This window comes from Heliangelus exortis, chromosome 1, assembly GCF_036169615.1.
Source record: "Heliangelus exortis chromosome 1, bHelExo1.hap1, whole genome shotgun sequence".
NCBI classification, from domain to species: Eukaryota; Metazoa; Chordata; class Aves; order Apodiformes; family Trochilidae; genus Heliangelus; species Heliangelus exortis.
Genome location: NC_092422.1, coordinates 145,134,203 through 145,154,667, shown reverse-complemented (window position 1 = coordinate 145,154,667; position 20,465 = coordinate 145,134,203). Strand labels below are relative to the sequence as shown.

The 20,465-nt window shown below is 52.4% G+C and overlaps 1 protein-coding gene across 2 annotated transcripts; it reads left to right on the top strand.

Moving 5' to 3' along the window:
- Positions 1–2,152: 2,152 nt before the first annotated feature.
- Positions 2,153–20,465, top strand: CARD10 (caspase recruitment domain family member 10). Of its 2 annotated transcripts, none has more exons than XM_071730294.1 (21): positions 2,153–2,804; positions 5,252–5,470; positions 5,844–5,981; positions 6,296–6,621; positions 8,442–8,627; positions 8,964–9,119; positions 9,248–9,373; positions 9,547–9,741; positions 9,845–9,982; positions 10,731–10,846; positions 11,090–11,130; positions 11,796–11,913; positions 12,621–12,801; positions 13,600–13,723; positions 14,082–14,322; positions 14,577–14,646; positions 14,983–15,082; positions 15,731–15,889; positions 18,476–18,597; positions 19,241–19,356; positions 19,606–20,465. In XM_071730294.1, exons 3-21 carry the CDS (start codon positions 5,852–5,854, stop codon positions 19,811–19,813), a joined length of 2,853 nt encoding a protein of 950 aa, XP_071586395.1. In that variant the 5' UTR covers positions 2,153–2,804; positions 5,252–5,470; positions 5,844–5,851; the 3' UTR covers positions 19,814–20,465. The 2 variants fall into 2 exon arrangements, with proteins under 2 accessions (XP_071586395.1, XP_071586386.1); XM_071730285.1 differs by lacking the exon at positions 2,153–2,804 and adding an exon at positions 3,018–3,118.

The window sequence follows — 20,465 nt, the reverse complement described above, 5'->3', positions numbered from 1 at the left end:
CTTCCCAACCTCAGACCTTCCTAAAGCTGTTTTCAGGAGAGAGAAAACAATGCAATATTGTGACATAGCCAGACCTGCTCCCCACAACATGAGGGATACCACCAACCTCTTTGCACCATTGGTTGGACCCCTACTGCAAGGTACTGCAGAAGACCCAGCTGCCTGTCATGCTTGTGTGCTAAGTGGTGGAAACAATGCTTGTCTCACTGTTTGCTGGCCTGTCATAGATTTCCTGTGTGAGCTGGTGTGGTTTGGAAAGTTCTACCGATGTGATTATTTCAGTTAGGATTAAAAAAACCAAAACAACACACATGCACAAAAAAAAAAAGCCTCATTAAAACACCCCGATGTCATTCCTAGTGTAAACTCGAGTGAGCTGGCACAAAGGTAGCTGCTACCAGTGTGAGTTATTTTGGCAATATATATATAATACCTGGCTGTGAGCATGTGCAGTCTGGTGGGACCATGCATCTCACACAAACTGTAAGTGTCTTGTAGGACTGAAGCTCCCCTCTGAAGGCCAAACTCTTCATCTCTGTGCTTCCAAACGCTGGCCAAAACCAGGGATGGGACATATCCTTCCTCTCAGGAACTGTCTGTCTGATCTCATAGTATTGGCCACCCAGCCCAGAGTCTTCAAGGGTGGTCTGCTAGGCTCCTGCCATGCTCAGAGCTCCTCTGTGAAGGAAAGTGACTGATGATGCTTGATGTGGGACCTGATCTGTCTGATGTCTGTGTGTTCTGAGTCACAAAGCACTACAGTCATTCCCTGTGGGGTCAGGGTGGGTGGAGGGAGAGGTTTCCTTGACATCAGCCTTGAGATTGTTTCTCTCTAGGTGAAGAGAGAAACCAACCCTTGTTTTGGGGCTTTTATCGGGAATGTGAAGATCTTATCTTTTATCACCACATAATATACTGATCAGGAAATCTTTTCACTGGAGAGAGAGCGAGCTGTGTTGTTTTCCAGAATAACCAGCAGGCAAAAATTGACATGGCTTGAGTCAGAACAGGTTCCCTGCAGACAACCTTGCTTGTACTTGCTTTTAGATCACTCAACTGTGGTCTCTGTCTGAAGGTAAGGGCTGGAGATGGGAGCTGTGTTGTGCTGACTGTGGTCCTGGGTCAGGATGTACCCTTTGGTGGGGTGCTGTGCAGTGCTGGGATTGCAAGGGAGGAGAAGGCAGCTGAGACCCCTTGCAGGGAGGGTGGGTGAGTCAGCAGCAAATTCATATGCTCAGGGTGTCAACCAGTACTTGGGGGGATGAATGCCATGTGAGAAGAGGTGGTGTTTGCCAAAAGCACTGTGTGTATGTGCATGCCTGGTGGTTGCTCAATACCTGTGTGCATTTTGTGATGCAAAAAAAGGCTATGTAGCTGTGTGATGCACAGAAGTCCTGAAATTTTCCACAGACACAATATCAATTCCTAGATGGTGGTTGCACTTCATCTTAAAAGAACATAGAAACACAAGGGAAGGGGCTTGCTGAAGCCTCCCTGCCGTCAAACCACCTTGCTGAAGCTGGTGCAGGAGTCCTGAGGGGACCAGAGAGGATGCATCTGCCATTGGCTTTGGAGGACAAACAAATGAAGATATTTATTTTGATGTGCATGGGGAATCCTTTAGGGCAGGGGGTTCAGTTCATGCCTGAAGATTGTTTCATATTCCCCCCCTTAAGTTTCTTCACTTATCTAAGAGGGAAAGGTTTCTATGTAGAGGTGGGGTCAAGAAGGTGCAGTGCTGGAATAATGAGGGTGGGATCCTGAAGGTATCTCCCTTTTGGGAAGTATTGACAGGGGAAGGAATGATGTAAGGCTCCTTCATGCTGTGTCTAGAGCACTAATCTGGGCTACCCTCTGGGCTAACTCCGAGGGTGGGGGGAATCAGGTGAACTCCCATTTCCCCTATTGCATTGGGAATCTCTTGCACAGAGCCTGTGCTGTCATTCGGGTCACCGAGGTCCGAGGCTTGACACAGTTGAGAGCCACAAATGAGTGTGAAATGGGGCTGCTAGACAAAATGAAAAACACCTTAACCTTGGTGTCCAATTCCACCTCTTCCAGACCCCTCTTAGTCCCAGTGCTATGCACAAATTTGAGCAACTGACTGCTCGGCAGGGGTAGAGGTTGCCCTGTGTGGGCTCTTTGGGATTCTGTATGGACACACAGGTCCACACCTGGAATTGCTTTGGCCACTCGGGATGGGGAAGGAAGAGGAATACTTCCTGGCATCTGCCCCTGGCCCGGGGGCTTGGTGCTTGGTCAGGCAGACTGGTGCAAGCTCCTGCATGATAGGGCTCACCCACACTTGCCCCGAGGGTGCCTCCACGCCCAGCTCCACCCCCAGATGATACTACTGAAGACAGAGGGGCAAAATTAAAGTTGTGGGGACCCTCCTTGGCCTGGATGGGGTTTCTTTCCACCACTTCTATTTTCTCCCCTTGCTCGACACCCCAGAACCAGCCCTTCTAATGGGGTGACCGGGCTATATATAATTCCTGGATCACTTCAACCTAAAAAACTCCTCCTTGTGCATCACTTCTTGGCAAGCAGAACGGGGGAGGATGCGCCCTGCCTGGAGAGACTCCTCACACCCCTGCCCGGCCAGGGTCGCATGTGGGAGGCCAAGCCAGACATCCCCTTCCCCGCTGGTCTGTCGGGAGGTGAAGCCGGGTGCGTTTCGGAAGAGAAGTCTGGCTAGCCACATCCTTCCGGAAGGCAGCTCCAGCCCGGGGCTGTGGGACAAGGGTGGGTGGGGGAGCAAGACGGGACGGACACCGAGAAAAACCCTTCCACGGCTCGCCCAGGTGAGGAGCAGCTGGAGGGTCTCAGACAGTGGGAGAGGCCGGGAGAAGGGGAATGCGAAGGTGGAGGAGGGGAGGTGGCCCCCGCCCCTCTGGTGAGAGCCACCGCGACTGCCGGGGGGGCGGGCAGGGCCAGACTGTCCATTGCCCGAGGGTTTGCCTGCTCCCTCCCAGCCTGCTGAAGGAAGGAGGGAGGGAAGGGAGGAAGGAAGGTGGGAGGGAAGGTGGAGCAGGGTGGGGAAAGCCCTGCAGACACACCTGCCGGGGCGGTGAGACGGGCGGCGGCGGCGCGGAACGACGCGGAGCGGGGATGGAGGGTAAGGGGAGAGCCCCGGCGGGGAGCGGGACACAGGGCGCTTCTCCCCGCGGCGTTGTGCGGAAACCCCGGGGGCGGCTCAGTCCCGCTCTGACCCCTCTCCCACGGGGGCTGCTGCCGTGCCAGCCGGCATCGCCTCGGGGCGGCCGGGGGCGTGGGTTTCGCTCAGGCAGTGGAGGGGGAGGGATGGGGGGGGGAGGGGGGGATGGTAGGTGCGTGTGTGTTTGCGCCTGTGGTTCTCTTTCTCAGCCAACTGCTCCGGGATGGAAGCCGGCTCGTCGTTCCTCCAAGAGCGCCTTAGAGCTGGCTGTAAAGGGGAAGCACTGCGCACCCCCCCCCAGCCCCCGGACCCCCGGTCTAGAGGGGGCGAAGGGGCGCCCCGGGTGGTGGTAGGGGTACCCCGGGTAGGAGGAGGGGTAGCGTCCCCCAGATCCCTTCGTCCTCTTGCTGCTGGGCTTGCCTACTTGGCACAGACGGCTTTTTTTTTTTTTTTTTTTTCTGAGAAACACTTTGATTTAAAGGCATAAATGCTGCTGAGGAGTAGAGCTCAAACCAGCACAACTTCTGTGACCGCTGTTGCACCCTCTTTCTGCATACTTGTGTCCCTGTGGCAAGCGAGCCTGTCCCAAATGAGAGGGATCAGTTTCTGTAAGAAACACAGTTTGTTTTCTTTATTCGACCCATGATCCAGATCTTTTATCGGTATTTAGGCTTCTAAGCTCTTGGATGCTGGGAATCAGACACTTGAGTGTCTTTTTTGGTTACAATTCTTTCTTCCTGTTATCCTTCATCCAGCAGACCCTGAACCTTCCGTATTTTTATTTAGAGGATTAACTTCTGCACAGCCCTCTTGGCCATTATCCTTGCCGTGTTAGTTGGCTGTCTGAAATAGCATGATATCATTTTCACCACAAAAGGAGAAAAAAAAAAAAAAGAAAAAGAAACGAAAGAAGAGGAGGAGATTCCTTCCCTCTGCATTCATGCAACATGAACCTCTGCATTGCCTCTGGGAATGTTTGTTTGGCTGGGGTAGAAAAAAGCTGGACTTGATGCCAGCACCAGAGCAGCAGGTAACAGTGCACCTTGGGGAGGAGAGGTGGCCTCTAAGTCTCAGAAGAGATTTGCTGTGTTTTGCCTTGCCAGCTGAAAGGATTTGTGCTGGCCTGTGAAGCAGGCCTTATTGCTCAAGTGAAAATAGATATGGTGGTTCATTTGATACCCAGATGGAAGAGAAATCATTGCATGACCTGCTCCATCACAACCTGTAGAAGGCTCTCTGGGTTTTTTTGGTCCACTGACTTCAGGAAGTCCCTTTTGCTTTATTTGATTGACAGAGGAATTCCCTTGTTGCCGTCTATTTCCAGGCTTCCACACCAGTGTGTGGAAGGTATGTGGAACTTAAGCTTCTGTGATTCCCCTTGGGCTGCAGTACTTGTAGCTAAGCTGCTTCATGGAATGATGTCCTCAAGAACTTTGGTTTCATCACCAATACTTAGAACACACACGGGGAAAGTGAATCCCCAGGGACAGCCTCTCTAGCTTCACTACAAGAGAGCATGTCCCAGGATGTGAAAGCTCTTGGTCCTGACAGTGTTCTGTTCTCAGGAATGGGGGAAAGGAAAAATGTGTGATGGTCAGGGGGATATAAGAATGCTTCAGGTCTGAAGATGTCATCTTCTGTAGACTTCCTACTTATGCTCCTAACTCTGTTATTCACCACTTGCTTTCTGACTCTTGCATATTTGTGGACACTCAAGATCCTTCTGGACCAATCTTTATGTAAAATGGCTTCTGATGTATCTGAGTCCCGTTTGCAAGACTAACAAATCATTTGCAGGATCATACCTTGACTCATGTACTCCTGTGCCTACTCATGCCTCTTACATTTAGCTCATCTATCGTTAATGGAATTGTAGAACGGTTTGGGTTCAAAAGGACCTTAAAGATCACCCAGTCCCAACCCCCCTGGAATGGACAGGGAGACTTCCAACTAGACCAGGTTGCTTCAAGCCCAGTCCAACAAGGCTGAACACTGCCAGGTTGGGGGCATCCACAGCTCCTCTGGGCAACCTGTGCCAGTGGCTCTGGCCATTGAGACATTCCTCAGACCTTCTCTTTCTTTTTATACACCCAGCCCTGGAGAATGCCCCTCTCCAAACCTGCACCCTCTTGGAGCAGGAGGAGGAAGAAGACACCATTTGGGAGAAGATTGAGAGTGCACGGCACCAGCTGACCCGCTCCCTGAACCCTGCAAAACTCACCCCATACCTTCGCCAGTGCCGTGTGATAGATGAGCAGGATGAGGAGGAAGTGCTGAATTCATGCCGCTTCCCTTGCAAAAGCAACCAGACAGGTGGGAGAAAGCACAGACTTGCACTGAGCTGGGCCTGATTTGTGGGAAACAGCCTGGTTTTGACATGCAGAGGATGCAAACCAGCACATGGTGTTGTGGCCTCTTTGTCACTCCTACTGCAGTGCTACCCCAGCTCTTGTTGTTCTTTGAGACCCTCTGCAGTCAGCCCTCCTGCTCATCCTCTGTGGGCCTCCCCCTGGGTGTACACAGTCGAGGGAAACACTCCCAACCCATTCCCTCCTCTACCAATTCCCAGCCTTGTGGATGGAAATAGAACTGGTGGAGATGGTATTTCATATCACAAAGCTGGTCTATGCTTTTTTCTTTCCGGTTGGCAGGGAGTTCATCCTCTCTCTCTTATCCCTTCTTCTAGGTTACCTGATGGACATCCTCCGGCGCCGTGGGAAGCGAGGCTATGAAGCCTTCCTGGAGTCTTTAGAATTTTACTACCCAGAGCACTACACACGGCTGACAGGAAAGGAGCCAGTCCAGCGCTGTTCTATGATTCTGGGTAGGGGCAGGTGCTCCATCCCCCTTTTCAGCTGCTGCTTGTATTGGAAGGACCATGCATAAACCTCTGTTTAATGCTACTGTTGTGCAAGGAACCCTGACACCTCTTTGATCTGTCAGGGAGGGAGTCAAATGTTACACGTGTGATGGACTGTGGTGCTGTAAGCCTAGGAAAAGAAGGGCTGGAATCCCATGAGGAGAGCTTGGCACTCCTTGGTGGAAAACAGAGGCTGGGCCAATCTGTGGGTTGTTTTTTTTTTGATGTTGCTCCTCTCTCAGCATCGAGGAACTGATTCTCCCTTGTCTCCTCCCCAGATGAGGAAGGCCCTGAGGGACTAACTCAGTTCTTGATGATGGAGGTGAAGAAGGTGAGGGCTCAGCGGAAAGAGCACCTGCTGAAGGAGCACCAACTCCAGGTGAAAAACCAGGCTTTGGAGCAAGAGCAGGCCAGGCTGGAGAAGCAGCTGCAGGAGCTCCTGAAGGTGCAGGAGCGTTGCCAGCGGCTGAGAGAGGAGTGGGACTCCAACAGCCTGGAGCTGCTGAGGCTGAAGGATGAGAACTACATGATGGCCATGCGCTATGCACAGCTCTGTGAGGAGAAGAACATGGCCGTGCTGCGGAGCCGGGATCTCCAGCTGGTGGTATGGCCCCGGGGAGCACGGGAGGTGGTGGGGGTCTGGTGGCTGAGAGGGATGTGTGGAGGTGTCCATGTGTGACTGTGAAGGAGCTGATGGCTGGTGTGAGGTGTGTTGGGGTGCATGCCCCTGCTCTTCAAGGGGAGCATGTGGGGTTGAGCAGCCAAGTCATGGGGACAATGTGAGAGGCTCCCCCTGCCCTGAGGCAGCTGGAGGTACATCACCAGCTCCTGCTGCAGCTAGATGTATCACCTAGAGGAGACAGAACTAACTCCTCAGAGGAGCTGTGAGGGCAGTGTGTCTCCCAGCATCTCCGGGCTCTCAGCCTGGCTATAGGTACCATGAGAAGTGCTGCCTGCTCCTGCATGGTGTCCAGTGCTTCCTGCTCTGCTGATGGGCACCTGCACCATGTTGAGGCAGCACGAGCAAGCAGCAGGCAGCTGATTCTGCCCAGCTGAGTGTTTGTATTTACTCTTCCTTGGGAAAGGGCTTGCATTTTCCTTTTTCTAGTGAGGATGGTGGCTGTCCCTGCTGCCCAGAGCTGCCCAGGAGACTGCTCGCAGGAGAGTGTTTTGGCCCAGATTCTGTCCCCCCTCAGCCCCTGCTGCTCCCCACTCTCTCCTTGCCTCTCTCGTGGTGTTGGGGAGACTCATTCAGTGTACCTGAAGGAATTCATGACGCTGCGCTCCAGCTGCCAAGCTCTCACCTCCAGCAAACACCCACCCATTTCCTGCCTGGACAAGGACCAGACTTACCTTGAAGCTATTAATAACCTGGTTCTGCTGCCTCCTGGCATTCCCCCTACCAGTCTGGGCCTGGACCTCACTCACAGCCCCACAGTTACCTTTCATTCCTCACCCTGTTTTGCCAGCCCTGGGATCCTCCCCTAGCTTTTATCTGGTATTCCTGCCAGTGCCAGCTCCCCTGGGCTGTCTGGAGCAATGAGGTGAATAACTTGTGGACTGACTGGAATGGAGATACCCACCTGGAAGCAGTGTGGGACACCAGGTCCCAGCCACCTTTCCACTCCTAGCTCCAAGGTCCAGAAGCAACCAGTCCTGGAAAGTCATTCTAGGTCTTCTGGGCAGATTTGCAGTAGTAATGCAGTTCCCAACTCTCTCCTTGGCAATTTTGGCGGTGTTGCTTAGGGGCTTTGATAGGTTTCCCCTGCCTCATTTGCTCTCAGACCCTCTGGTCTGAGAACTCTGGTTCTCTGATCAACCTCATAAGTCATTACAGGTCTTTGTGGACCTTCCTTACACCTAAAAGTAACTTATCTCCCTGGTCTTGGAGAGAGTTGTTAGGTCAGGGTATGATGATGCATCTGTGGTACCCTGCAGCCTCCAGCAGTTTGAGCCTCAAATGGTTCTTGGGTTAGAGATGTCCTCCCCACACTGAATGAACCTCTAGTGGACTTTTCTGCTGCAAAAGTGTTCCTCAGCTATTCTGGAAGCCCTGAAGCCTTTGGAAGACTCTCAGCTGCTGGCCCTGGCAGTGCACCAGAGATCCCTGATCCACCTGTGGTCAAGGCCAGCTGCACTGAGGATGCCCCAAGGTAGCAAGAAAAGTTGTTGCAGCAAAGGAGGATCCTGAATGCAGTGATGCAAGTGCATCTTCCTCCTTCCCCCTGCAGGGAAAAGCTTTTGTGTGTAACTGTGCCAACCTTGGCCCAGGAGTGGGATAGTGCTTTCTGTGGGTGCCCATCCCTCGCTTTCCTCACCTCGAGACCCCTTTTTCTGCCCAGCATCCTCTCTGCTTCACTCTCCCGCTAAGGCAGAGGTGCAGGGCCACGTGTGTCAGACTCTTGTTTCTTCCCTGGGTTGAAGGTAGACCAGCTGAAGTGCAAAGTGACCAGCCTGGAGGAGGAGTGCAGCCTGCTGCGGAAACAGACATCTGCACCAGCCCAGCGAGAGGCAGAGGAGCGGGGCCAGCCTGACACAGCCATGTCTGACCTGTGGGCTGAGAACCAGCGGCTCACAGCATCTCTGCAGGAGCTGCAGGGCATGTTGCAGGTACTTGATGGGGTGAGGCAGGCTCTAAGTTACCTCCTGCCCTGGTGCACCCCCAGTTCTGGTGACCTGGGCACCGGAGAGATATGGGGAAATCACTGTTGCTTCCTCTGAGGATATTGCTTGGCTGTAGTGGCTGCCATTTCTTCTGGGTGATGGGCCTTTCTTTCTATCTCTTTGACTCCTGGTTGTTCTCATAAGTGTGGCTTTGTTCCTTGGAGCACAGAGTAGATGAATGCAGGAGTGATGATGGCAGTCACGCCAGTTTGCCTGTCACTGCCCTGGTTTGGTGATTCCTCGGTGCCTGTGGTGCAGTGACAGTACCTTCTCACTTCCTAGACACCTGGAGAGGGCCCAGTGCCAGGATCTGAGAAGATCCTGTTGGATATCCTGCAGCATGACTGGAAGGAAGCCCAAGATGACCGGCAAGATCTCTGCCAGAAACTCAACTCCCTGCAAAATGAGCTGCAGTGGGCTGAAGAGCTGAGGGATAAGGTAGAGCATCCATCACCACCCCCATCTCTGCATATTGAGCAGGGCCTGGAAGAGAAGGGAGGGAGAGGGCTGGGAAAGCACAGCAGTTGCTTCCAGGAAGGCTAATGCTCTCTCTTTGCTCTTGCCAGTACCTCCAGGAGGTGGAAGATCTGCAGCTGAAATACCGGACACTGCAGAAGGACTGTGATCTCTACAAGCATCGTATGAACACAGTGCTGCTGCAGCTGGAGGAGATTGAGAAAGAGCGAGACCAGGTACATTTCACTCCACTTTACTCCTCAACTTTCCAGCAGGAACAGGCTTTTTGTCTCTGCTCTGGATGCCCCCTTCTTCTCCAGTGTGCCTTCTCTATCTGTGCCAGGGTGGGAGGCAGGGATTTGTAGTGCAGTTCTCTGCCTTTCCTCACTCTCAGCCTGGCTCCTTGCAGGCAATCCAGAGCCGTGACGGGGTTCAGCTCCAATACTCCCAGAGCCTGATTGAGAAGGACCAGTACCGCAAACGTGTGCGGGCCCTGGAGGAGGAGAGGGATGACCTCTTGAGCAAGCTGAGCCAGGCAGAAGGGCTGAACAGCACTCTGGAGGCACAGCTGCAGCGATGCCAAGGCAGCCGTGGCCTGAGCAAGGTGAGCGTGTCTGGAAAAAAGGGAGAACAGGAGAAGGTGGAAGGGTCAGGAATGACTGATTTTGGGGGGATGCAGCAGAATGATGGAGTCCCTTCTCTCCCAGATGTGCAGCTCTTCCTACTCCCTTTACTCCAACCTCAGCAGCACCTGGAGCCTCATAGATGACCCCACAACTGGACTTGTGGATGCGCTGGGGGATTCTTCTATCCCATTCCCAGGGGATTCAGCTATTCAGAGCATGGTGAGTGCTTGACCATGGGAGGCTGACCCTCAAGCTGAGGGCAGTGGGGAACCACGCTGCACAAGAAGAGCACAGACATCGGAGTGGGCTCATCATGGGCCTGTGACGTGGCAGAAAAACTGGGCATGGGGTGATGTGTAAGGTTGGGCCAGATCCCAGGTGTGAAACTGTCTTCTCTGACAAACCGGTTAAGCTGACCCAAAGTGTGTAGCACTGAGCTGAGCTGGAAAGAGAGAGGCGAAGCATTTCATCCTATGGGACACCTGGAGATCAGTATCTCCATGTGAGCTATCCCCAAAAAGCTATTTAATCTACACGTGCTGGGGGAGAAATCCTAGTTCTTTTGAAGCCTCTCGCAGTGTCACATTGCTTTCTGTGGAGCCAAGTTCTTACCAGTTTCCCTTTGACTCCTTATGACCTTATCCTGGAGCACCCTGAAGTGGGTAATCCTGCATGTAATTCACACTTCTGTGTGTGCTGTGGCTAAAGTGAGATACGATGATGAGGTTGGGTATTCCCTTCATCTGCTACTGCTCCCACTGCTTGTAAGTTTCAAAAAGATGGGGATGCAGTGTCACACACCATCATCCATGCTTGGGAAAACAAGATGCCCCTGGATATTTGGAGGGATGATGTTTGGATGCTCCCTGAAGAGGAATGGGGTAACCTGGGGTCTGTTTGACTAAATGGAAGGGAGAGGTGGTGGTGGGTGTTGGTGTTAGCAGGCATCTCTTTCACTCTGCCCTAGGAGGTGACTCCCGACAGTGAGAAGGATATCAACCGCCTTTCCACCTTCCCTTTCCCCCCTTGCATCGGCTCCATCCTCCGTCGGCAGCGGGAAGAGAGGTGCATGCCCTACAAAAGGTGATTACTGGGGGCTGCTTGAGTCTGTGTCTCCTCTGTGTGGGATTGTGGGGGGCCAGGGGAAGCAGGGTGGCAAGGGAGAGGAGAGCCTGGAATGGGGACTGGGAGTAGGAAGGCTGTCTGGGAGCTGCATGCTGTTGGGTGGGGGTGGGAGAAGGCTGCAGGGGTGGGGTAGAGAATGGGATGCGAACAGGGTTTGGAGAAGCTGCTGCCTCACACCTTGCCTTTGTGACTCCTTTGTAGCTTGTCCTGCGGCTCCTTTAGCAGTATTGAAGATGCAACAGGTACCAGGGTGGGAGCTTTCATCAAAGGGCTTAGGTAAAACCAAATGGAGGCTGTGGGGTGAGGAGCTGGACAACTGACCCTCCCTCATACCTTTGGTTTGTGCCATTCACTGTGGGGGCTCTGAACCTTCAGCAGGGTGCTATGGACCCACACATCCCTGTGGCCCTGCTATGTGGCCAGCAGCTGGAAAAGCTGGGTTTTTCTCCGTAGAGTGGGTAGCTATTCACATCAGCTCTGTTTATTTCACAGAGTTGATGGAGAACTTGATGTTGAGTTGGAGGACTAGGTAACAGAAGAAGCAAACACCTTCACCCTGGGGTTTTATTGGTTCTGGGTGATGGGTTGTAAATTTCTTGGTGCTGGCAGGTCCTGATGTGGGTGCTGGTGGCTGATCTCCAGGCACACCTAGGTGCCCCTGGCTGCTGCTGCCTTCTGACCCAAATGCTGATGAAGGGAGAAGAGATTTGCTTGTTCTTAGGAGATATGGGGAGCCCTTTCCAGAAGGGTGACCATTCAAAGCCTCCCTGCAGCCTCAGTTTCCCAGTCAGGTATTAGAAAATGCCCAGAAGGGAGAGACAGACGTTTGCCACCCTGAGAACATGAGTTCCCTGCAGCACTCGGAGAGGTGATGTCCCCTCTCTCTCCCTCTTGCTCTCTCTCCTAGGCAGTGGTTTTGCTAGCGCCTCGCTCGGGGCCTTCTCTTCTTCCAGCAGCACCTACACCAGGGTGAAGTCGGAGATCTGCTTGTCCAAGCTTCCCAGCCGTGAGGAGGTCACTAGGAGGTAACTTGCTCTTTGAGCTCAGATCTCTGAGCTGCTTGGGGGAATGTTTCTTGGTGCTGGGGGATCCCACTTGGGAGACCCTTCCTTTCTGCCTACTGTAGAGAGAACCACAAGTCCTCAGGTGTCACCAATAATGAACTGGGAGCTTAGGCCCAGCTGTGCCCAATAATTAGGGCCTGCCCCAGCCGGAAATGGGTGGGGCTGAAGGGCAAAATAAAAGGCATGCTCCCAGAAGTAGAAGGAGAGATGAAGATGCCTGAGGAGAGGGATGGCAAGAGAGCTCCTGAAGAAGAGCCGTGTCCCTGTGAGAGAAAGGCTCGCCACAACAGCCTACCCCTCTGTGGGCTCTTTCTTGCTAGTGGGAGAGAAGAGAAGATCCTATGGTCCTTGCTTCTTAGCAGGACCCCATTTTTTTGTGCTGTCCCATATGTTATGGGGATGTTGCCATGGGCTGGACACACACCTCTGGGTAGGGAGAGGACTGAGGACCCAGCTTGGCTTTGATGTTGAGGCTGGTGGGATGAAATGGGTCATGTGGGTTCACAAGCTCTGTATGTGTGCCCTGGTGATGGCTGTGAATCACGAGTTCTGCACTGCAGTGCTCAGCACAGTGAATGTCCTGTAGCTGGACACAAGGCATGGGGTGGGCTGGTTCTTAGAAAAGGCAGCAAGTTTCAGGTGCTTGACTTGTCATTTCTCCTTGCCAGGTCACTGGTGGTACAGCTCATGAATATGGGTCACCCTAGCAAACCCTCAACCCAGGAGAAGAAGCTCAGGGAAGACATCTCTATCCTTGGAGGGAACAGGACAGGGATTTACGTCCAGTGGGTCAAGCCAGGCTCACGGGTTGAAGATGCAGGACTCAGGGAAGGGTGCAGGCTCATTGAGGTGAGTCTGGGAATGGGTTGGCTTTGTGGGTTTGCAAGACAGCTGGGATGATGTAAGGAGTGTGAAGTGATCCCCAGGAGTGTGAAGTGATGCAAGCTGACCTCTACCCAATTTGAAGGTCTCCCCCATATCTCTTGTTTCTCTGGACTGCTCCCTGCCTAGAGCTTTATGGAGCACAAATACCCATCCAGCTTTCATGGCACTCAAGGGTACTTGTGCATGTAAAAATACTGAGACCTTCTGAAACTCATCCTTCAGCTGTGAAAGGGGAGAAAGAAAAGGGAGTCATGCAGATTAAAATGGCATGGTGGCTGTATGTCCCTGGGGTTGTCTGTCACCTCGTAGTATTTTAGAGCAGTTTGCATCCTGCACATGCCCGTTGTGAAGCGATCAATTCTGGAGCGAGATCTCTCAGACCTTTGTGACTCTCCTGAACTATCGAGAATAATTGCTCTGAAGAAGGCTCCTGAAGGGAAGGAAAGAAATTTGTTTGGGCAGCAATGACACCACTTGAAATACAGCTACACTACCTGAATTAATATCCCACCTGTAACTGAAAATAAACCAGCTCTCCCATCCCCACTCATGCACATGTTGGTGCACGCATGTTTGCTTTCGCAGCAGCTCAGACAGGGTGGTGGCTGGAAGTGGGTATTTCAGAGGCAGAGGAGGGAACCAGAGGCAGACTGAGGATGTCTTGTCCTCTGGTAGAGCTTTTACTAGGCCTAGGTGGGTGAAGGAGCTGGGGAGAGCCTGCTGTTCTAGCATCTAGGTCTAATGGCATTGGGTCCTTGCTAGCTGAGGGTGCCATCGCTGAAGGAAGAGGTGCTTTCTCTGGAGAACTGCACACGAGAGGTTGCCTACCTGAGCTTGCTGCATTGGGATGAGCCCTCCAGTCTTGTCTTTCAGCCTGACCTGGAAGGTAAGGCCCTGGCAGCTGGGTCTCCTTTGGTCCAGTGAGCTCTCTGCCTCCCTTTTCAGACCCTCCACCCATCTCTGGAAGTAAATCTCAGTTACTCTTTCTCCTCTCCCCTTTGGTCCTAGGCCACCATGTGTGACCCAGGGGTTGGCTGTAGCTCCGGTAGCTTTCTCTGTCTGGTGTGACATGTGAATCCTCTGAGTTACAGGATGGAGGTACAGACCTTCTGTCTGTTTGCCTCCTCTGCACCCCCCACCCTGATCTGTAACATCACAGCTGTGCTGGGGACTTGTCTATTTTGTCAGTGATGCGTGTTGTCTCCCGTGTCCCCACTGGTCACCTGTATCTCCTGCTGCTTCAGGATACCAGCCTCTGCGGGAAGCCCTACAAGAAGGTAAGAAGTTTTCTGGAGACTCATTCTACGTACGCACCAACCTGTCCCTCCTGGAGCCATCAGACCCGTACGCGCTGTGCGTCAAGTGTCGGGAGATCCTCCATGTCACAGACACCATGCACAAAGGGAGGAAGGAGTGGTACTGTTCCCGCGTCGATCCCTTGACCATGAGGGACCTGGACAAGGGGACGGTGCCCAACTACAGCAGGTAACAAGGGTGAGGAGGAAGGTAAGAGGGTACTTGGGGTGCCTGTGGTGAGTTCTGAGGGGTGTGGACTCACCTCTTGATAGTTTGGTCTGCCCAAGCCTTGTATGGAGGAACAGTGGAGTAGTGTTTGGGTGCCCTTGAGAGACTGGGAGGTTGAGTGAGGTCTTTGACATGCTGATGACATGCAGCTCTCCATAGGGTTTGACAGAGAGGGCCTCTAGAGCTGCTTAGTTGCAACCTCTCTGTCTTTTCAGGGCTTACCAGCTTCTGAAGATCCAGGAGAAGGGTCAGATGCCTGGGCAGCAGAGGGGGCACAGAAACAACGTAAGTCAAAGAAGCCACCTGTGAGAGTCGTGTGTGTGCTTATGGCCACTCTACCACATAGCCTTGCAATCTGCTCCACTCTGTTGATAAACCAACTCATATAGAGGTGTCAGCTGGGTCAGCAAGCAGGGTAGGGGCTTATAGCCCAGGCAGTATTACAGCTTAGTGGCTCCCTTCCTACCCTCTCTTCTCTTCCCAGACTTAACCTGATGGGCCACAGACCCAGTCCCATGCTTTTTGTATGTGAGCTCCATTGCCCTTGCCAGCAGCCAGCTCCTTGTATGTGTGTGTGAAATGCTCTATACTCGAGCCTTATGGCCCTCACTTTCTCCTCAGCTGAAGAAACGTGCCTTGGACCAACTGCGCCTGGTGAAATCCAAACCACAGAGGAGCTCAGAACAGCCCCCTCAGCAGCTGTGGTTAGACCCCTGCTCAGGTGAGCTGTTACCCCTGCATCCGCCCCATCACTCTTGGAGAACAAGTTGTCTCATGTGAACACTGAAGGGACTCTGGCATCTGGGATGTCTCAGTCTCTTTGCCCAGGATCCCTCTTACAACCCTGCTAACAGCCTGCCTGGGGCAGTGGTGGAGTCACCATCCCTGAAGGTATTTAAAAGCCATGTAGATGTGGTGCTCAGGGACATAGTTAAGTGGTGAACTAGGCAGTGCTGGGTTAATGGTTGGGCTTGATGATCTTAAAGGTCTTTTCCAAAAAAAAAAAAAAAGATTCTATGATTCTAATTGGATTTTGAGAAGTCCATGCTCCTTTTCCTAGGCTTTATGGGGCTTTCCATTGCTTTTGTGGTTCTTGGGGTCATCTAACTTTTTTTGGAGAATATGCTGGTGTGTAACTCAAGGGAGCCTCAGAAAATGGGCAAGGGGAGCTACAGCCAAGGTACCTGCCTGTAGATGAGTGTTGTAACCAGCATAGGATCTCTCCCTGGACACAGTGGTTTGGTGGGTGCCTTGATGAGTCAGGATAGAGGGGATGGTACAGGAAGAACAATATGGTTTTTGGGTTAGTGGTAGCCTTGTCTCCTGTGTTCTCACCCTTGGTTTACTCTTCTTCATTCCTGTCATCCAGACCCAGAGATGAGCCTGAAGCCATACAGCCTGGTGCGCCCTGTGGTGGTCAAGACACCTCGCCCTGTGGTGCTGTCCCCTAACTGCATTGCACCACGGCTCATCAGGAACCTGCTGGACTTGCCCACCTCTCGCTTGGACTTCCATGTGTGCCCAGCAGGTAGGCAGCAATGAGAGGGTGACATGTCCAAGGCTGTTTTAGGAGCCTGTGGCTTAGTGAGGTAAAGTACACAAGTCTTCTCCTTCCCAAGGCTGCTTTCCTCTTTTACTTTCCTCTTGCCGCTTCTGAGCCGTATGGTGGGAAGCTGAAATGTTGCTCAAGGAGGTCTCTTCTGCAGAAACCTTGGTCTATCCAGTTCAGGGAAGAGTTGCTCTTAGTCCTGGAATGATGAGATTTGGTCTCATTGAACACTTGGAGAAGACATGAGATGCCTCTACGGTGTGGGGATCTCTGTCTTCCCAGGCAGTCCCTGTTGACAGGTCACCTTTTTGGGCTGTCTGCAAGACATTCCATCCTATTTTTAACTGTGTCCTATCCATTTGGCACACAGAAAAATGAGTCCTCCATTCTGGTTTTCTGGGGCACTGGGATACTCTTCCACCAAGTGGTGACATTGCCTTGCTGTTCTGGGTGGCCCTTGCCAAAGATGAAGCCCCTGGCCAAGGCGGGATCTGCAGGTTCACAGAATCATAGGATGGTTTGGGTTGGAGGAGACCTTACAGATCACCTAGTTCCAGCACCCTTGCATGGGCAGGGACTTCTCTCATTAGACCAGATTGACCAAAGCCCCATCCAACCTGGTCTTGAACACTTCCAGGGAGGGAGCAGCCACAACTTCCTTGGGCAGCATCTCACCACCCTCGGAGTAAAGAATTTGTCCCCAGTATCTGTGGCTCTGTGTCCTTCTTATGGTGGGGGCCCCAGAACTGGACAAAGTACTTCAGGTGAGGTCTCACTAGAGTGGAGAAGAGGGGGACAGTCACCTGCCCTGACCTGCTGGCCATGCTTCTTTTGATTCAGCCCAGGATATGGTTGGCTTTCTGGGCTGCAAGCAAACAGATTGAGCTCATACCAGCTTCTCCTCCTCAGGGATAATAGGATCCAGCCTCAGTGCTGTTGTCCTTTCCCTTCTGTCAGCATCATAAGGCTGACACACTGCTGCAGAGGCTGCTGGGGAAAGGGCTTTTCTCCCATAGGGAGTTTTGACAGAGGACATCTCTTTTCTTCCTTCCTTCTCCCTTCTCTAACTCTCTGTGCTTAGAGGTCTCCCTTTGCCAACTGCAGGACTGAAAAATGAGTCTGTATGGGTTTTTTTGAGGGGGTGATGATGCAGGCAGGTAGTGAAAAATGTCTGCTTTGCTGCAGGATGGCTCTGCAAATATTGGCTGCTGGGCTTCTTATCTGGGTGATTTGGCCTTATTTCCTGCCCTACTGAGCCCTCTGCAGGGTCCTCCTCACATTGCATGGGGACTTACTTTGAAGCCCTTACTGTGCTGGGGGAGCTTACACCAAGGGCAGAAACTCCATTCTCCCCTGCCAGTTCTGCTTGCTTGCAAGGGAAGGAAGGTGCTCCAGGAGCCCAGATCCATTTCTGTTTTCTGTACTGCTTATTTTTTCCCTTGGAGAACACCCCAGCCAGTGCAGAGTGAGTATAAGCCAGCCCAGCTTCCACTGGAGCCTGCTGCCTGCAAGGACAGGGATGGCTTTGCAGGATACAGCTCCACAGTGGAAGTATTTGTGCCACTAGGAAGAGGTAGCAGAAGATGCCCAGCCAGCTGGGGGCTTGGGAGGGTTGTAACACACCCTGGATCCAATTCCAAACATGACTTCTCCTGAAGACATTACTTTAATTCACATTTAAGGGTGAGCAGCTCCTAAAAGCCTGGCTGGGTTAAGCTGTTAAAACCTAGTGCCTGCTTCAGCCACATCAGGCTGCTGAGCCTGTGGCTTCCAAATGAGGTCTTTTTGAGTGAGCACTGTATCACATCATCTTCTTTTGGGAGTTACCAGAGGTACCTCCTTGTTTAGACCTCACCAGACCTCACTGTCCTGCCAGCTCTGCCTCCAGCTCTCTGTCTCAGCATCATCTTTTTAGCTGGACTAGATGACCTTTAGAGGTCCCTTCCAACAGCAATCATTCTATGATTCTATTCTCTGCTGCTCTCCTTGCTTTTGGCTTGGCTTCTGATTGTTCTCCTTCTACCTCTGAGCAGGGGGAGGTGGCTCAGGCTGCCACCAACAAAAGGAGGTTCAACTTGCCCCCACATCTTCCTTCCACACTGAGGTGCACGCTTCTCTTGCTTAGGCAGCTCTGCTGCTCCCTGGAGCCATCTATGAGCCCAAGAAGTTCACAAACCCAGCATAAAACCTGCTTGACAGAATAAAATCATTAGTTTCCTGCCATACTCTGTCAGGGAGGGGGTGGGACAGCATGGCAGTGAGGAAGGGGGGGGAATAACAGCTCTTTGCTGGCTTAGGTGGGAGACGTGCTGTAACACAAGTGTTCCTCTTGCCCTGCAAGGTGTCTTCGGCTGTGATATCGTGCTTGTTCTGTACACAGAAAGCTGCAGGAGATCCATGCCAATGTGCAATGTTGTATAATTAGACTCTCTCCCCAGAATCCATAAACACCGAACTCGATAAGCATCAGAGCGGCAGCAAACGTGCGGGGTCTGAGGCAGAGAGTACGTGCAAGAGGGAGAAGGGGCTGATGTCTCCCTTTTCATGTCTCCTCTTGACTCACAGAGAAGCTGGCAGAAGGGGATCCCTGTCCAACCCACACTCAGGAGCACTCTGTGTCTAGAACTGTCCCCCAGAACCGGAGGGGGAGTGGGCGAATCCGCATGATCCGGGAGGTGATGGAGAAGGTGCTGATCTGTTTGGTGTGGTGGGAGAGAGGGCCAGGATGGGGAACCCCCTTCAAACTGGAGAAGAGGAGGGGACAGCTGAGCAGGGAAAAGGGAGGGTGATGTGCTGATAGAGAAGGAGCTGTTTGCTTGGTGGATGTGTAATTTGGAGAGTGTTTTAGGCTCAGGTGCCATGGGGTTGAGGAGCAGCAGATATGAACTTTTCCCCGAGTCTCTACTGAGCCCAAGTAAAAGGAATGGCAACTGGTGATTCATGGGGGAGATGGTGGGAAATGCCAAGTGCAGAAGTGAGTTCCCTGTTCTCCCATTCCTCATCTTTGCTAAAGCAGCAACAGCTCAGGGCAGACAGAGAAATGTGGGGCTGTGGGTGACAATGATGACAAAGGGGATGTGAATATGGGCTGTGGCTGAGCAAAGGGCCTGGTGGCCTTGTGGGTTGGGTTGGTGGTGATGGAGTGGATGACCCTGCTCGTTAATTCTCCCCTTCCATCTTGGCACTGGCTGAAAATTGCACTTTTAATGGAATTACTATTGGAAAAGCAATGATATTTCACAGTATGGGGTTTGATTTAATATAACTGTCAGGGGCTGGGGTTATTTTTTCTCCATTTAAATCAGTAAATCTGTTCAATTTCCCTTCCAGAATAAACACTGCCTGCTAGAACTGGGAGTTCAGGGTGTGAGGGATCTAATTAGAAGTGAAATATACCCCATTGTTATCCATGTCGAGGTCACCGAGAAGAATGTTAGAGGACTCAGGTAAGAGAAGACAGAGTGGCATGAATGAAAGGTGTCGTGGGAGGAGAGAGAAGCCCTTATCTCTGTTCAGAGGGAGAGACAAGGATCGGGTGAGAGCACTTGCTGTGTGTGTGTGTGTTGGGATTGGCAGCCATGAGGGGAAAAAGGGCAGGAAAATTGACTCTGGGTATGTGTGAGGGAGTTCCTGGCTGTTTTTGCCACCCCAGCTCTCTGTGCTGAAGGTAATACTCATCCTGGTGTTTTCCCCAGGAGTTTGCTGGGGAAGGCAGGCCAGCGGGACTCGGAGGTGCTGAAGGTGTGCCGTGGTGCAGAGCAGGCTCTCCACACGCTGCCCTGCTCCTGGGCCAGGGTGGAGCCCCATGCCTGGAACCATGCTGAAGAGCTGCCCAAGGTGGTCCGGGGATGCATCTTCCAGGAGCAAAACCGCCCGCTGTGGATTGAGGAAGGCTATGACTGAGCTTGAGAGTGTCAGAATTGGCACTGCCAGCTACCATCCCCAAGAGATGTTCTCAGAGGTCCCAACCTCCCCAAGCTCTTCCATGTAGCATGTACTTCTCTCCCCAGGAGGATGCTGGTGGCAAAAGTCCCCCAGGGGTAGCCTTTCTGTTCCCCTCGAGGCCACCAAGAGCTGGGGAGTGACACGTGCTGCCTCCCCCATCTGAGCTCTCTGTATTTGATTGGAGAGATGTCTTCCACCATTATGATGGAAGCCACCCTCATGGGCTCTTCCCCATCACCTTGGGCTGCCCTTGTCTCTGGTGTGTGGTCAGATTGCCAGATGGGGAACACAGGGGAACAGTGTGGTGTCAGACTGTATAGGAGCATCTCTCACACACCTTTGAAGCCCTTCTCCCACCATCTCTGTCTCCCCTGCCCTGCAGCACTGTTTGCTCTGGGTCTCCTCTTCCCCTGTCTACCTCACCTCTGGCCCCACACAGCAGGGAGCACAGCTCGTGTACCAACACCCTGCCATGGCTGGAATGACACTAAGCTTGCAAAAAACCCTCGTTTTATAGGAGCTGTACTCTTTATTGCTTGTAAATTATTAATGGAGCATTTTATTGGCAAACTGCATGTAAAGCAGAATTAAATACCATTCATAATGGAAA